General features: G+C 41.3%; 2 protein-coding genes across 3 annotated transcripts; one reads left to right on the forward strand and one right to left on the reverse strand.

Annotated features, from left to right (window-relative positions):
- Positions 1-1,775: 1,775 nt before the first annotated feature.
- On the reverse strand, positions 1,776-16,375 carry rundc3aa (RUN domain containing 3Aa). 2 transcript variants are annotated; one of them, XM_072442962.1, is made up of 11 exons: positions 16,125-16,375; positions 9,264-9,379; positions 8,907-9,040; positions 8,490-8,575; positions 7,788-7,877; positions 6,672-6,752; positions 5,424-5,589; positions 4,541-4,698; positions 3,363-3,476; positions 3,178-3,278; positions 1,776-2,070 (listed from the first exon to the last, which is right to left on the reverse strand). In XM_072442962.1, the coding sequence occupies exons 1-11, from the start codon at positions 16,229-16,231 to the stop codon at positions 1,928-1,930; spliced, it is 1,296 nt and encodes a 431-aa protein (XP_072299063.1). In that variant the 5' UTR covers positions 16,232-16,375; the 3' UTR covers positions 1,776-1,927. The 2 variants fall into 2 exon arrangements, with proteins under 2 accessions (XP_072299063.1, XP_072299062.1); XM_072442961.1 differs by having other exon boundaries at positions 9,252-9,379.
- Positions 11,088-14,515, forward strand: zwi (zwilling). The gene is made up of 2 exons (XM_072442960.1): positions 11,088-11,937; positions 13,323-14,515. The coding sequence occupies exon 1, from the start codon at positions 11,544-11,546 to the stop codon at positions 11,790-11,792; it is 249 nt and encodes an 82-aa protein (XP_072299061.1). The 5' UTR covers positions 11,088-11,543; the 3' UTR covers positions 11,793-11,937; positions 13,323-14,515.
- Positions 16,376-16,467: the final 92 nt, after the last annotated feature.

The following is a 16,467-nucleotide window of genomic DNA, read 5'->3' on the forward strand; positions in this document are numbered from 1 at the left end:
AGGGCCCTTTCACCTCCCCCCTCTTTATGAACCAGGAGCAGAAACATGAGTTATCAGAGCGCACGTTTGAATTGTGAGAACACTTTATGTATTTGTACTGCTGCTCGTTTGGTCCATGCTGTATACTTTGCATTGTTCAGTTCCTTATTTTGTGCACACCCTTTATTCAGTTATAGTTTATATGTTACTATTATTATTCATTGTTTTATGTTGCACCATGTAGTATTAATTTCTAAATGTTCCTTTTCAGATTCCTACCAGCCGCTGCAAACTATAAGCCCAATACTACTGTTAGAATAGCAAAAATATATATAGTATAGCTCAATTTAGCCTAGAAATATAAAACCATAATATTACTGTTAAAGGCCATGACATAAAACTGAAAGTAATGTTGAAACTAGGGATCCAACTGACAATTATTTTTAGTTTTATTATACATTCGGATTTATAAGATACATTCTTAACCAAATAAATGTGGTAATAAGTTGACTGAAAGTTTCTAAATATATAATATAATTAATAATTAAGTGAAATGTTGTATAAAAGAATTCTGTCCATATTATTTATTTTAATTTTGATTTAATAATGGCGCTGTAACAAAAAAAGTCATGTATTTTAGCTTAAATTCCAATTAATCACGATTACCAACCAAATACAATTACGATTATTTCGACTAGTCATAATTGTTCTGATTAATCGTCGCAGCCCTTGTTGAAACTTAATTGCGCCATTGATATTATTCAAAGATAATTATTCTTGTTTTCACGAGGCAAAGGTACTCTACTTAGAAAATAAATGTGCTGTTTCTATTAAGTATTTCCTTTTTGCTCAGATTACAGTGGCCCGGGATGAATTTCATATAACTTAATAGTAAAAATATTGCTTTAATTTAATCTTGAAGAAGCCCTATTTGAACACTATACTTTTATATCTCATATTATACTATTTATTGTTAACTTAGTTTTGGTTGTATAGATGAACCATCCATTTCCACTGCACAGCCCCATAATCTACATTACTGACCCACAAACCCCATGTCACACAACCCAGTGGGCGTAATGGCACATACTGTTGAAGTGACAGCTGTATTAACACATTGTACATGTTTTAGGGTGTGTTCATAATTACATATCAACCGCATCAACATTGTGATAACACTGAATACAATAAACTAATCCTGGAAAAGAACAGGACCAAACCAGGTCTACATTTGGACTAGCTCGAACCAAGACCCAACTAGGACTATGGTGGGTCACTGTAATATCATAGACCACACTTACTGTATTTGCCTCATAGTTTTACACTTGCTGTTGTACCGTTTCACCACCAGATGGAGCCAAAGCCTGTAACCGATGCGACTACTGTACAAATCCCTCACAGACAAATGGAAAAGGCTGTTTATTGCAACACAAAACAACCCAAGACTCCGGGATTAACATGAGCAATAATAAATAAATCATTTAACATTTTTTCCCAAACAAAAAGCTGCAAACCCTTGACCAGTCAGATGAGAAACCATGCTACAGAATGTGTGTGTGCAAATGTAACGTGTGTTTGCTTGTTTTTTACCATCTTTGCAAATCGTTCCAATTGCAAGTCAAGTTACACTGCAGATGATATATCACTAAAACATTTCTGTCAAAGCTTATAATAAAAAGATGCGTCGGAAAATGGGAGTGCGTTTGTATTACGCATGTTGACTGGAAGAAATCAGTGTGGATACCTGTAAATAATACAAAAAGTCATAGATCTTTTTAAGCCCAAATCTGACTTATTTCTTGTGTTAAAAAACAAAAGTAAAAAAAGAACAAAAAAGAGGCGGTAAAGTAACTCTCCCGTTGTCAAGGAGATGGGGTGAAGGCAGGGTTTTGGTCAGGTGGTTGGTCGACGCAGCATCACCAGGCGAACAGGACAGGGACAGCGCCCCCTAGCTGGGAGACGGGGCGGGACTGGGCTCGGTGCTGATGTTAACCAGACATTCACTGGACTTGAGGCTGGCCAGCGACTTGGAGCTTGGCAACGAGACCAAAGAACCACATAGGCCCATCATGGAGGGGGTGTCGTCTTTTCCTATGGGGGAAATGCACGATTAATGCAGTGCGCGCATAGTTTTCTGCTGCCCACTTCAGATCTCATACACGCGGACAAGCTGCCTTTGTGCGGACGTGGACATATGAACATGTGCATGGGAGGGCAGCCTCTATAGAGCGATTATGCCGCCGAGCAGAGAGGAGGACGTCTGCTCATGCAAAAACTGTGGAACTAAATGATTGAACGCTAAATCCAGCTACAGTGAACGGACAGGCGTGCGGTTTGTGCTCGTCCCAAAGCTGGAGTCTGGACAGAGGCTGCACAAGAATGTCAAAGGAGAAATAAAAAGAAAGTCCTCACATATCGAGAGTTATTGTTATGTTATCTTTATTGACCAATGTCGATTTGTTTTTTAGATTCCAGCGCAGTGAGTGAACTATAAACAGCAATTAGAGCCAATTTTGCTGATCATTTTAACCAAATTATATGATATGTGATTACTGTAACTCAATTATCTATAGTGTGCACTGTTTAAAGCTGCAGTACATGAAAAGACATTTAAAATAGCAAGAACTTTAGGACCCTTTCTCACTGACAAAAGTGTTCCCACAAAGCTTCACGTATACCGTATTTTCCGGACTATAAGTCGCACTTTTTTCATAGTTTTGGCCGAGGTGCGACTTATACTTATATCTATATTTATATACTTATAAATATACTCCGGAGCGACTTATTTGTGATATTATTTGTTATTTTCACACTTGCAACCGCATTTCATACTCCAGTGCAACTTATATACGTTTTTTTCTTCTCTATTATGCATTTTTTGGCTTGTGCGACTTATACTCTGGTGCAAGTTATAGTCCGGAAAATGCGGTATCTTTTTGTCGAATAAAACATATCTGTCTATCCAGGAGCTTTAAGTTTACACATAGATTAACAAAACATTTCCATTGTAAACTACGCTAAAATGCCCATCTACGCTGTTGTACAATAAAGTACTATTGGTGACTCACTACTCGAGCACTGAAAAACACACATACAGCTTTTGTCGAATGTAGTGGTTTCTCCCACTCAAAGAGCAGTTGCATAATACGATCAGAGCAAACTCACTCGATATCTGCAGCATAATAAAGCGCACGTTACCCGCTGAGTTCCATCCGGTGTCTCCGTTCTGTCTCCCGTCATTCCTCTGCGAATCTAAACTCAAGTCGGTCGAAAGCTGGTCCAAACTGTGAAAACTCCTCCTGAACGAAAAAACACAAACGAAACAGAAAACATCAGATTTGTTGTTAAAATGCAGTGTTGCTCTCTGCGTTGTGGGGATTTACCTGCGGAAAAGCTTGACGTGGCTCTGGTTGTTTGCGACCGTGGACCACTGGTTGACCAAAGGGATTGACAGGTCTTTACTGAGATGAGCAGCGTCGCAGGGCATCAGGGACGAGCTGCGGGAAATACAATAGGAATGTCTTTTTAAAATTTGATACATACAACAACAAATAAATAATACAAAATAATAATAATAATAATAAAATAAAAATAAAAATAAAATAGTAATAGAAAAAAATATATCACAATAGTACATACAAAAATAAAAACAATAAAATGAAGGCACAACAAGTCTTGAATATTCTAATTATAACTTTATAGAATAGTAAGTGGTTTCTCTTCTATCAAATAATGAACCGTTTTGACGCTACTTACGTAAGAATCCAGAGGAATTATTCTGGGTTTAAGTCGTTTAGTCAATTATTTGGTTGATGGCATCATAGTTAGGGATGAAACGATATTAAACTTTAGTGTTACAATTATTGGGGGGGAAAGCAATGATTATTCACAATTATTTGGGACTGTGACCAAACAAAAGCGAAATCTTAAATTTTCTTTAATTTCCGCTTCTTTTGCTTCTAAAATTGTCACGATTCTTATTTTTTGGTCCCTAATCTGAGTTGACCAACATTTAATTTATTAGGATTGTTAAGCAAGAGTTAGCTTGAGAATGAATTGTGAAATTACTCTTCCTTTTTACATCCGAATATACAACTTAGTTGTACTCTTCTCGTCCTGTCAGTGCACTTTGGGTCAAATAAACATGTCTGATCATAGAGAGAGTTTCAAAAGCTTTTGCAAATTCCATCAAGACCAAAGATTACAGTTACACTTACAGCCCTAAAGTGTATCGAGAAAAGAAAAATCGGATTACGACTTAAAACCCGAGACATCTACCTCGCCTGATTCCTTCTTATAATTGCTGGTACTCTTTCCTTTTACTTTTCCTAATCCAGGTACAATCATAAGTAAAACACAATCATAAATCCAGCGTTTGTACAATAATACAGCTGATCATGGAGGTTTGATGATCCCCGAAACAACTAGGAGAACCAAAGAACTTAAATCCATGGTCGGATCATACATTTTTGTTGTATAAATTCTTGGAGGTGTGATGATGTATGTGTATGTGAAGCAGATAGTCAGGCTTGGATTGAGTGTGTGCACGGTGAGTCCTCACAGCTGGGCCTGTAGCTCCAGGATGACGGCCTCCAGCTCCTTCTTCTCCGTTTGGCTCTGCAGCGTCAGCTCGTCCACCGTTGCCCTCAGGCGCTTGTTATCTCCCTCCGCGTTCTTTAACTGGGATTCTCTGAGCCTCACGAGCTCCTCCAGGTAACCCTGAAAACATTACGTTACATTACACAGGTTAGAACATCATCAGATCGTGCGAGGGCCGTTTGTACAAGCGCCAAGTAGGACTGAACCAGATGTATTGGTGATATTGTGAGTAAATGTTTCTCTGGTTAATATGGCTCGATGGTGACACACAAACCATCAAAGTGTGTTTAAATCAGTGCTGCAACTAACCAATATTTTAGTAGTCAACAGTTACTTATGGCAGCAATTATCTATATCGTAAATTGAGGCTTTTAAACATGTATTTATCCCCAGATTGAGGTAAAAAAATGGTCTGACTAAAGGTGTCCAGATAGAGACCATTTACAAAAAAAAAGAAGTGTATTATTAATAAAAATCACACATTTTTCATTATTCTTTGCCATTTGGATTAAACAATTCTGCCATTGTCGTGATGCAACTTCTCCTGTCGATCAACGATTGTTAAAATAGTCAACAGTTATTTTAGTAGTAGTTTGGTCGTGATTATCCTGATTAATTGTTGCAGCCCTAGTTTAAATCTATTCAAATGTATGAATGAACGACTAGAGGAATCGCCCAATCACAGTGAAGCGTGCAACTTCAGAACCAGGCGGCTTTAGTGAGCATTTAGATAAAGATAATATGTAAAATAATAATAGGGGGGTACATGGATCGTGATGAAAACACAATTTTGATCCAGGCTCGACATATCCCTGTATCATAGATGAGTAATGAATGAGATTTACCTTCTGCGCGTAGACGATCTTAAACCTTTGTTCCATCTTGCGGCACTTGTTGCTCCAGCTCTCCTCGTCGGTGACCAGGGGGATGTACGGGTGCTCCGGGACGCTCTCCTCGCTGTTGCTGCTGTCCACGCTGCGCCGGTCCTCCTCGTCGCTCAGGTAGTCGTAACTGAAAAGCGTGACAATACTGTTGGACGAGAGCTGCGTTCACACTTTAGGTTTTGCATAAACGTGACCCGGACACGCCTAAATCTGATGAGAATCTGATCTTTTGCAAAGCGACTGCGCATTAATCTGACTTCTACTGCGACAGGTGCCACATTTTTGTTTTTATTTGAATGGAAAAAACAGGAATTAAACAGCAGTGAAGCTAGAAAGTGCAAATAAAATGACGTTTTAAACTGAATTGGTTTTGTGCACCTTGACAAAAGAAAGAAAGAACAAACATTTGCCTATTAAAGAAGACAAAAGATAAAGATGACAGGCTTGTATTGACAAATGGTGCATGCTCAATATAGACTGTCTCATTATGTGACAACAGCACGACCCCAGGGATTATTCTGTCATGTTCTGCACATCAGGACACTGGTCGCAATGTGAACCGCCTCTAAAAAAAGAATCGCTAGAGCGTCATGACCTGCAATGTAGTGGTCTATGTAGTCTATGTCTGCCACACTACTGTTAATCAGCTTTTCATCATTCATGCTCTGCCGGTATTATTCATATTTTTAGACCAGTCAATTTTGATCAGTTTGCATTTTATGAAATGACAACAATTAAAAAGTGAATACAAAAGAAAATGTACAGTATATAATAAATATCAATGACCGCTCACTGAAGGACTGACGCTAACGCTGTACAAAAGTGTTCAGATAAAATAACAGTCTGTGCCAGTGGTACTCAAACTGGGGGTCGAGGGGCATGAAATGGGGGTCGTGAGATGTACAGTAATTTAAAAATGATGACACGTACTGTATTTAATGTGTTTTTTTTAATGGATATCAGTATGTTTTAGAGATATTAGGTCAAATAACACAAAATGCCACTCAAATAAATCTGATTTTAAATGTTTTACAACTTTAAAGCAACAATTATAATGAATTAGTGGGCGTAATCGGTAACATGTTCTTTGGGGGGTCCCGGCCTGGGGAGTTTGGGAACCCTATACTCGCAGCTCTGTCTTCACACCTCAACGTCACAATTCAAAATGCTGTTTTGCCTAACAAACGCACGATAAAGATTGTGACAAACCTCTGCGTGAACTTCAGGTACGGAGTGTAATCAATCACAGCCGGAGCTTTGCCGTCCAGAGCCTCCCCTTTTAGACAAAAACTGAAAAAGACAGAAATGACAAATGAAGCCTGCGTAAATTCAGCCTGGAAGACATAACTCCATCCATCTACGTCAAGTCCACCATGGAAGGACCCCTCTCCCCAGCGCCATCATCGCACTCAAGCGGGCGCCCGCCTGTCCGTCTGTGAGAGTCAGATCCCTCACTTCACCATGGACTCTCCCAGGTTTCTGCGCTCATCCCAAAGAGGTTATGCAGTTTTTCCTGGCCAAAGAAGGAGGGTGAAAGGTCAGGGGGCGTCTGCACCATGGCCCTCGCACCTGCTCCTCATCCCCAATCAACGCTCTCAAGTGACTCCTCCCCGCTCCCAATCAGCACCAGGCGGTCACATTTAAGCCCTCAGGCTGATGGCTCGGCCGCTCAGACCGTACTGCGACCCACCACCTCCCCAGCTCCTCCTCTACATTCCCCTCATCCTCTACCTTCTCTTAACATCTACCACCACCAGTCTCCAGGCTCCGGGGGGAGACATCTAATACAAATAGATCATGGAGTGCCCATGATTGCAACGTCTTCCGCCGGGGTCTGAGCGCCAAATAACTCTTGAATAAAGCTTGCTAAACAGTCCATTCTCGTGGTCTCTTTGTCTCTCCAGGGTGAAATGTAGTTATCCAACACACACACAAACAATATTATTAGACCAACCAGAAGACAGATAATACAAAGCATTTTTCTATCTATTATTTATGGTAAACAGTTTTGTTTACATTTTTAAGATGCACTATGTCACTTTTCTGGTGACATTAAACTCATTTATCTTGTATTATTTAATTGCAAATATTGTTAGTGCCTTGAAGCGGGGTCGCCTCTCCACAGATCCGACCCGTGACTTGATCTGGGGGCGTTACCTGCTTGTAGCTCACCTTTAAATAATGTGAGATATCTGAGTAAAGAACGGCGTCCGGGATGCAATGTTCTACGACTTACTCGAAATGAACAGCGTGACGATTTTTTGAAGGAAACTGAAGAATAGAAGACGGACAAGGAAACACGGATAAGCAGGAAACACTCGTCACCTGAAGTCGATAGCACTCAGTCCGATGAGCATCCCTGTCAGGACGGTGGACTCCTCCCTCAGCATTATGGCTCCATCGTCATAAAACCTCCTGTCAGTGGAAAGGCCATTATCAGGTCATAGTTTAAGACGGAGGGGCCGGGACAAGTCTTTGGACACGTAGCCATTTTTGACAGAAAAGCCACACGTAATCAACGTAACAATCATGCAAGTGTGATTGACTACTACTACTTTTAACGCATTTGTTAGAAAAAAAAAAAATAATGACACTTGTTTGTGACACAGATATGACTCAACTAGACAATAACATGTTTTAGGTTTTAAACAACGGACTTATTAGAGTGTAAAGTCGACACATGTAGGCAGTAGTGTACCATATTTTCCGCACCATAGGGAGCACTGGATTATAAGGCGCACTGTCAATGAATGGTCTATTTTCTATCACTTTTCACATATAAGGCGCACCGGACTATAAGGTGCATTAAGCGTTACAAAACAGTCAGGTAAGTCAGTCAGTTGATTAATGCATTAATGCAGTATGCGCGGAAAGTGGCCAGTTGCTGCGAGATATTCATTAATCCATATATAAGGCAAACTGGCTTATAAGGTGCGCTGTCATTTTTTGAGAAAATTAAAGGCTTTTAAGTGCGCCTTATAGTCCGGAAGTTTATCTGAATGAAAGACATGTCATTGAAAGGGTGACCTGGTGGTTCTGGTGTCCTTCAGGGCAGTGGACACATATTCAGACAGACGCTTCTCCATCAGCGCCACTCGGATCCACGCCCGGCCCTATGAAGGGAACAATAGCAATATAAATATAAATAAATGCGCAACAAAGATTCACAGACCAATACAAACGGCTTTGTAATTTATTGAGCTATTGAATTAAAAAAAAATATTGTCCAATTAATTCAACTTTTGATTTAAGAACCTTTAAGAACCTTTCTGAGCAAATAATTAAACATATTATTATATTATTAAAATTATTATTATTAGTAGCAAATAGGTGAGGTTTACACAATTTAAAAAGTTATTTTCTGAGCTGATTCATTTTAAAATAATTTCAATCATCAATCAATCCAAATGTCTCTTTCAACAATCATTTCAACACAAAACTTGCCTTTGCTCGTGACGTGCTGATGTTCTCGATATTTTCGATGCTGGCGATGCAGTTGTTTTGCACTTTACTGCACGCCAGCCGAATATACTCCCAGAAGCTGCGCTGTCCATCTGAGCTGAACCAGCTTCCTGAGCCTGGTCCAAGGAAAGAAAAATAAAAGATTAATTTCTGCCCTGACAGCAGCTCACACCATTAGAGTGCATCCACAGCAGGTAGATGATAACTATGCTATGCTGCATTTATACTCTATTCAAAAGTCATATTTTAATACGCAAACAAGATATTTATAATGAGAGGCACACAGACATATAATCAGTAGGTCTGTCCATCAGCTCTGCATGTTACCTGCTGTGTTACCTTTGAAGCGGTGGCTCAAGATGTGCTCTAAAATAGCAGCAAAGTTAATGAACTCCTCAGATGAGTCATCTATGGGCTCTGCTGTGTACTTCTCCAGGAGAGTCTTTACAGAGAATCTGAAATAAAGACAAAACAGATTATTTTTTACAACATTTGAAAGCTTTTAGCTTTGTAGAGTTTTCCCTATAGAAAAGCAGACAAATACTACTGTATTTGAACCCTATAGTACAATGGCAGGCAGAGCCTTTTGGGAACCATGCCATCTTATCACACTGAGGTCACCCCAATTGTCCTGTGTGAGGCACAATGTGTCCCTTTAGGCCTGCTATCATGGAGACAATACAAGTGCCTTTGTGCACGTTGAGTTTCCAGGTCCCGTTGGGTCTTGTCTCTTTGAGGGGCCGCGGCTTCAAAGAATGAGCGTTCAGTGCACTCACACTCATCTATACATTGTGGCGAGATATATTTAGGGCTGACCCTGCCTGACATTCAGTTTGGCTTTTGACCCGCGAGTTGTCACTGCTGCATAGAGGGGATTATGCAGTGTGCATGATAGGAGCCGGGATCCAGGCACGGGCTGACTGCCTCTGCTACAATGGGCAACACCAGCATCACAGAGGGAAAGACTGCCCTGGCTGTGGGCAGCACGTCTATCTCCAGGGGAAAGACGGCTGTGTCTCTGGGTAACTCCTCCATCTTCAGGGGAGTGACTACCACCTCTATGGGAGACTCAACCATCGCGAGGCAAAAGACGACTGTGGCTCTGGGACGGGCAAGCTTCAGCCGAGGAACTACCACCACATCGTTCCGCAAGGCTCTCACGGGAAGGCGCAAGAACACCTAAATGGACAGCAGCCCCGGGACGCCTAAAGCAACAAAGCAGTCCAAAAAAGACTCTAGCAATGAGAGGCAAACCACATTCTCGACAAGTAAAACCTCCTTCACCAAAGGCAGGTTTTTGATTTTGAGGACTAGGTACGTCTTCTCCTGGGGCAAATACTCGATCACCTGGAGCCGCACCACCGTAACTTTAGGCATCTGTGGTTTGTCGGTGACCAGTACCTCCATCACGCGAGGAGAGAACACCACCTCTCTCATCACTGTGACCCTCTCCTACAGGACCAAGTCTGTTACTGTGTTCAAAACTACCTTCATCAGGGGCACCGAAAAACACAGCAACATCTACTGGAACGTTCACACTTGAATTTAGCACAGGGTCAGAAGCCAAGGATCTCTTATTTTGTTCTATATTAGCAGGTCAGTAGCACAAGATGTATAGAAAAATCAGCTGTTATGGTTAAAACCGCTGTGTGTGACAGTGAAATTGTGATTGTGATGGGTTTGCAACAAGAATGAGCTGTGTACAGACATGCAGAGCGTGTTATGCAAATGAGACAGTGGCGAGAGAATGGTTTATGTCGACTTGGCTGGGAGGGGGAACCAGAACCAACGAAGCAGGAGACACAAGAGAGTCCGCACATTTATGTACAGGCACTGCATTAAAGCCTTTTTGATACAGAATATGTATGCAAGCAAATAATATACATGGATAACTCATAAGTCTCCCAATGTTGAACAACAAAATGACTGTGAAAGATGTTGTAACAGTGCTCATAAAAGTAACTTGTCTAAAACGTCCTGGTTTTGATTGGTCTGTATGCTATTTATTATGCACTACAGATAATAGGAGACCATTTATAGAGGGCACTAATAGAGACACTGATTCACACCCATTCTGCAGAACTAAGTCATGCACAAATCAAAGTGCCATCAATGCATTGCATAAAGGGGAAATACTACATAAAAACACACATAAGACTTTTTGATCGAATGACAACGAGCGCAATATAAGCTTTAGCCCGGAACAAAGTCTAACAATCAGAGGCTACAGAGAACAATGGCTGAGATGACATAGCCTCCTTTTCCAACAATGTGTCCTTCACCGTCCAGTGTCGTCGTGGAGATGGGACAATCGCACCACTGTCCCGGTCCGCCCAGAGAGGCTGTGGCCACCTACGGCTGCCTCTGTCCATTCACAGCAGACAGGGGTGGTATGTGGCCTTCCAGAGCCCACGTCCGCTCGCTCAACGAAGGCATTATGCACCACGGGGGTCGCTCTATCCACCCTTAGCATTCTGGTCGGCTGGACTGTGCGCCGGGTTACTATTACCCACGGAGGCTTCCAGAGCAGGGCGTGCTGCATGCGTGTGCGATGCTTCGCTTTGAGTGAGCCCCGATCCCCACTAACAAATCTGGGTCAGGTAGACGCGCTGCTCCCTAATGGGCAACACCAGCTTCACCGAGGGGAAGACGGCCTTAACTCTGGGCAATTCCACCATCCAGAGGGGCAAGACCAAACTGAACATGGGCAACTCCTCCATCACCCGGGGAAAAAAACTGACATCGCTGGGGTCCTCCACCATCGCCAGCGGCAAGACCAAGATCTCCCTGGGCGGTGCGTCGTTCAGCCGGGGAACCACCACCACGTCTTTTCGGAAAGCCTTCTTTCCAAAACGCAAGACGGTCTAGATGAGAAGGGACCTCATCTCAGGGCAGGGGCACTAAATGTCTCAAGAAAACCGCACCACTACAAGGAATCTGGACCAAACACTGGATTAACTTTACTCTGGGAACTTTGACTTTTGGGGCAAGGTTGGATTTATCAGGAAAACAGGTCAGTAGTGTGTCATTTTGCTTGCATTTGGCTCCGTGTTGTGGTTACTGTTAACTATTTGGCAAGTTCATCAATAAGCTCCTTGGGACAAACGTAAGCAAGCATGGACGATAGAGACGCATTAAATATTTCCCACAAGTTACATTTAAATTGGACTCCCTTTCAAAGACGTTTAAATTGCACAACTTTTAGGACTGTCCAGCTGTTTGCAGAATATGGCGTTCCCCTCCATTAGCGTACCGCTCATTATGCTCTCCACAACTTCTTCTTCATGTGCAAGCACTTCAAATTATGAGAGCGACTGCAAGGCCTCTTTTGACACGACAAAGTGGTGCCATTTAATCTTAAGAAGGCGTGCAGCTGCAGCTAAACGAACTGGGCTGCTTTGATGTGTGGGGAAAGATTGCTAGCGTGCCTCTCATGCAAATGTATGGAGTAGAATAAGAATAAACATGCCCATGGTACGATATGACACTGAAAAACAACTGCAAGACTCTTCGGGACAAGCTTTCTTTTGTGCCCCCCCTCGCTCTCACCCTGGACCACTGCCAAGCCCACTTCGAGCTTTGTTTGGCAGCCTTTGTTCTGCTTTGACACCCAGCTACTACTGTACATTCCCAGGTTTTTTGATCTAAAACAAACTGCCTCTCACACCTCAAAGTCGCTTTTCCAATTTGTCAACCGGCGGCCTGTACCGACATAACCAGCAGGACGAGATGACACACGGATGTCCGCACGAAATACTGTCTTAACTCGTGTGAACATCTTCATTGCAGTTTTGGGGGCTTGTACTAAATTGGTCCAAATCTGATTGTTGTGTTTGTATTTCAGTTAAATAAGGATCACAGTTTGGCCCGGTATGCTTCAGTGCTGGAGAAGTTCTTTTCTATTATTCATCATTGTACCTGCTTGAGTAAAATGTCAAGGGAAGTGTTTAATGGTCTGAGGAGGTGCAAAGGAATAAGTGGAGGGAAAGAGAATAACAATGGGAAAATATAAAGGCCTATGAATTGCAGGTTTGATGCCAAATGGCTATGATAATATTGTAAAACGCAAACATCGCCATTTCAAATAGAGATTCTTCAATGAATACAGAAAGGTAGAGCATTTTGTACTATTTATTTGAACAGATCTCACCTTGAAACTACTTGAAGCAACTCAAACAAAACCTTTTTCGATTTTGATATGAACATGAACACAAAAAAGTGAAGTTTGCCACACTTAACAACAAACTTGTATGGACTGCAAATTCATGTCCGGATTAATAACATGCGGTTAGTTTAGTGTCAAAAACAGGAACACTCTCCAACAACATCCTCTTTCTTTTTACAGTAATATTGAGCAATAACTTACCAGATGTACATAACCTATTTATTTCTTTTTAGGTTCCCCAAGGCTACGCCGCCGCAACACCCGGAAAGAGTTCTTTAACAATGCCGAACAGCAAATTGCCCAAATGCCTCGCACTAATTCACATCATATTGACAAATACAGCAAAGCTTCAGTCTTTTGTGTTGCCAAAAAAACTTGTTGCTAGTGGCAACTGTGCAGCAGATGACCAACAGCCAACTATTGAGTGATTTATCTTCAGATTTACGGTGCAATGTTGGAATGTTTGGAAATTTGGAAATGTAAAATTTGTTCAAAACGTGGGTTCAAAGCCTGTAATTTGCTTAATGTGACTGTTCCCTGTGACGGTGCTATTGTTTTATTATTATTATTATTATTCACAATGTTTATGCATCCTGCTGTACATGTCCCCACCAAAAGACTGTTTTACGATCACGCTAACAAAGCAAGTTATTCAGCAAGTTTAGTTCAGTAACAGTAGGCCATTAATTAACGAGAATCAAATGAGTCTTTGTAACACTTGCAAGCAAAATTATATGCATAAATCCATTAAAAACCTGCAATAAAGAAGCAGAAACCTTCCCAACAAGGCAACTAAGCCGACACCTGCTTGTTGCCAGATTGTTACAGTTTAGCTGGCAACGAGATGTGAACTTTCTAAAACCCAGAAAGAGATTTCCTTTGTAAAAATTAAATGTCTGAAAAATGTTTGTTAAGACGTCTAGTGTGGGTGTAGATATAGTGTATGCATGCATTATGGGAATTAAAAAGGCTTGGTCTGATCCACTAACAAACCTCTAATATCAGCTTAGCCAGACAGGAATATAAAAACGCTGTGTCTCCAAATCCTGCTGAACATATTTAAATAAAACAATTGCCAAATCAACCATGTCTACAGCAACACAACAACGAGAGGAGACGCACCGCTGGCAACGAGCTTTCCTTCCATTAATTCATGTAGTTTGTTCATATAAGAAAGTGGAAAGAAAATGTAAGTAAAGCAGTTTGATATTTTAGTTTTGTCTTTGTCGTTCGTGTTAGTCAATAAAATGCCTGTAAACTATTAAAATAGTCTCATCCAATTGGCCAGGTTGAAGTGAACAATTGTCATTTTGTGCATGTTGTAATCTTATTTATGTCAACGTCGACTGTGATATTTTTTTTTATCAGCATGCCCTTGTGTGTTTGCTCTGCATGTGTCAGAATAAAAACTCCTGCTTGATTGTGAGTCACGTTGTTGTCTATCGCGAACAAAACGCATTTACTGTGTTCGTTTGTCAATACGGGCTTTACGACACACCGAATTATTCCATGGTTGGACAGCGACGCAATTTGTGGCTTGGATCAATTTGCAATTCCTCAGTAATGCTGTAGTAAATCCCACAAGAATGCAGTCAAACCATCAAGGCAACGCTATAACTCTCCACTAGACCTAAACTCAATGTACATCACCGCAATAAAATGTATGTCATCACGCAAACTTTTGAGACGTGGAGCTGTAAGTGTAAGAGGGAATAAGACTTCATATGCCACAAAAAGGATTATGCAATGGAAGTGAAATATGGACATGACAAAACACAAAGAATCATTTAGTTTCAATCAAATCATATTTTTTTCCACTTGTCTAAAATAAAGCCCTGAATAGTACACTTTCCCCCAAATGTGTGTGTGTGTGTTTTCCTGATAAGCATTGCAATTAGATTTGGGATTTATGTTTAAATAGTAGACTTAGTACTTTTTATAGTTCACATTACTTCAATGATTGCAGTTGTTGCCATTTGCTATTTATGACTATTTAGCGATATAGGCTAACCAGCATTAATTAACTAAATAATAAAGGGCAAATGAATGATAAAGCATATTTTTTGTCTCAAATTACAAATATTTCTCTTCACAACCCTTCAATAATATGTAGAGTTGGCCAAAGTAAATGAAGCCTTGTAAAAACATGACTGGCCTAGTACAGTTGTAGGGTAAGTAAGTTGTAATTCATAATCACATACCAATCAATACTAAAACTATTATCAAAACTAGATCTGCAGTATAAATGAGAAAGTATCGATACTGAAAAAAATCCTGAACAGTTTAAGAACGATCTTGAGCTTAATCTAAACCATACCAATAAAACCAAAATTATTATTAGGTTTTGAGCCTTTTCTTTAGTAAATCAAGTCAGCCATTTTTGTATCTGAGTGACAACACTATAGCTGTAATCATTTAATTTTTATAACCAGAATTAATCATATTTGATTCACTCATTAAGAGGCTGTGATTACAACACCTCATTTGTTCTCGTCCGATAAATAAATAGAGGTCTTTATGGGTCTTCAAATCAAGGAAAACCAGAATACATTATGTCCAGCTCTGATCGGCGGAGTGAATGAAGGGACTGTATGTCTTTGCTGTCCATCACTGCCCTGTCCTGTGCAGAGGGGACACTGGAGGGGCAGGGAGACCTTGAGCTGCACTGAACGCCCTTGTCCCACTGTGAGATGGAGAGGAAATCAAGGCACTGTATTGTGGGATAGGTGTGCTACTGCTACAATAAAACAATCAACACAAACATATATAATTCATTTTCTGATCAAGTGGCAATACGTAAATGGACAGTCATATTGTACATTCCTATTTAATACAATCAGGAAAGCATCTATATGACAACAATTCTTCCTCTCTGGGTTTTTGACCAATGTGCTGTGCTCGTTTGGCCTAAAGGAATGCCAATTATCAATTACAATAGTCTAATTGCTCGCTGTTCGTCTGTAAAATGAATGAATGAATGGTTCCGGGGTGCACGGGCATGTTGGCGGATGATGCCCGTGTCGTGATGTCTCTACCTGCACACCGTGATGAGGTTTTTCCGCTCCACGCAGACGCTCCGCGCAGACGCCTTTTTGGACGTCAAACCCATAGCCATTGCTGTGTGAACGCCGCCCGACTCCATGCATCGGCACGGGGAATTCGCGGGGGATCCGTGCCCGGGCCGGGACCCCTCCCTGCGCGGCTCGGTGTCCTCCAAACACCCGGTGTCCTCCGCGGATGCTGACGGGCGGAGGAGAGCTGCGGCGGCGGCGGCTTCTCGGAGGAGCGGCGGCAGCGGCGGAAAAGAGGGATGCACGCGATCCGGTTCGCCCCTCCACAATAAATGCACTCCAATTTAGCACTTTGAATGCACGTTTT

This window comes from Eucyclogobius newberryi, unplaced genomic scaffold, assembly GCF_026437365.1.
Source record: "Eucyclogobius newberryi isolate DKJ021-1_F unplaced genomic scaffold, fEucNew1.0.hap1 SCAF_13, whole genome shotgun sequence".
In the NCBI taxonomy this organism is placed as follows: Eukaryota; Metazoa; Chordata; class Actinopteri; order Gobiiformes; family Gobiidae; genus Eucyclogobius; species Eucyclogobius newberryi.

Bases quoted from the DNA above. Each gene is read 5' to 3' on its own strand.
- zwi (XM_072442960.1), top strand. From the start codon at position 11,544: ATGGGCAACACCAGCTTCACCGAGGGGAAGACGGCCTTAACTCTGGGC.
- rundc3aa (XM_072442961.1), bottom strand. From the start codon at position 16,231: ATGGAGTCGGGCGGCGTTCACACAGCAATGGCTATGGGTTTGACGTCC. The intron at 9,380-16,124 runs GTAGAGACATCA...TCTTTATTTCAG, and splicing joins AACCTCATCACGGTGTGCAG to ATTCTCTGTAAAGACTCTCC. The intron at 9,041-9,251 runs GTAACATGCAGA...TCCTTGGACCAG, and splicing joins CTTCAAAGGTAACACAGCAG to GCTCAGGAAGCTGGTTCAGC.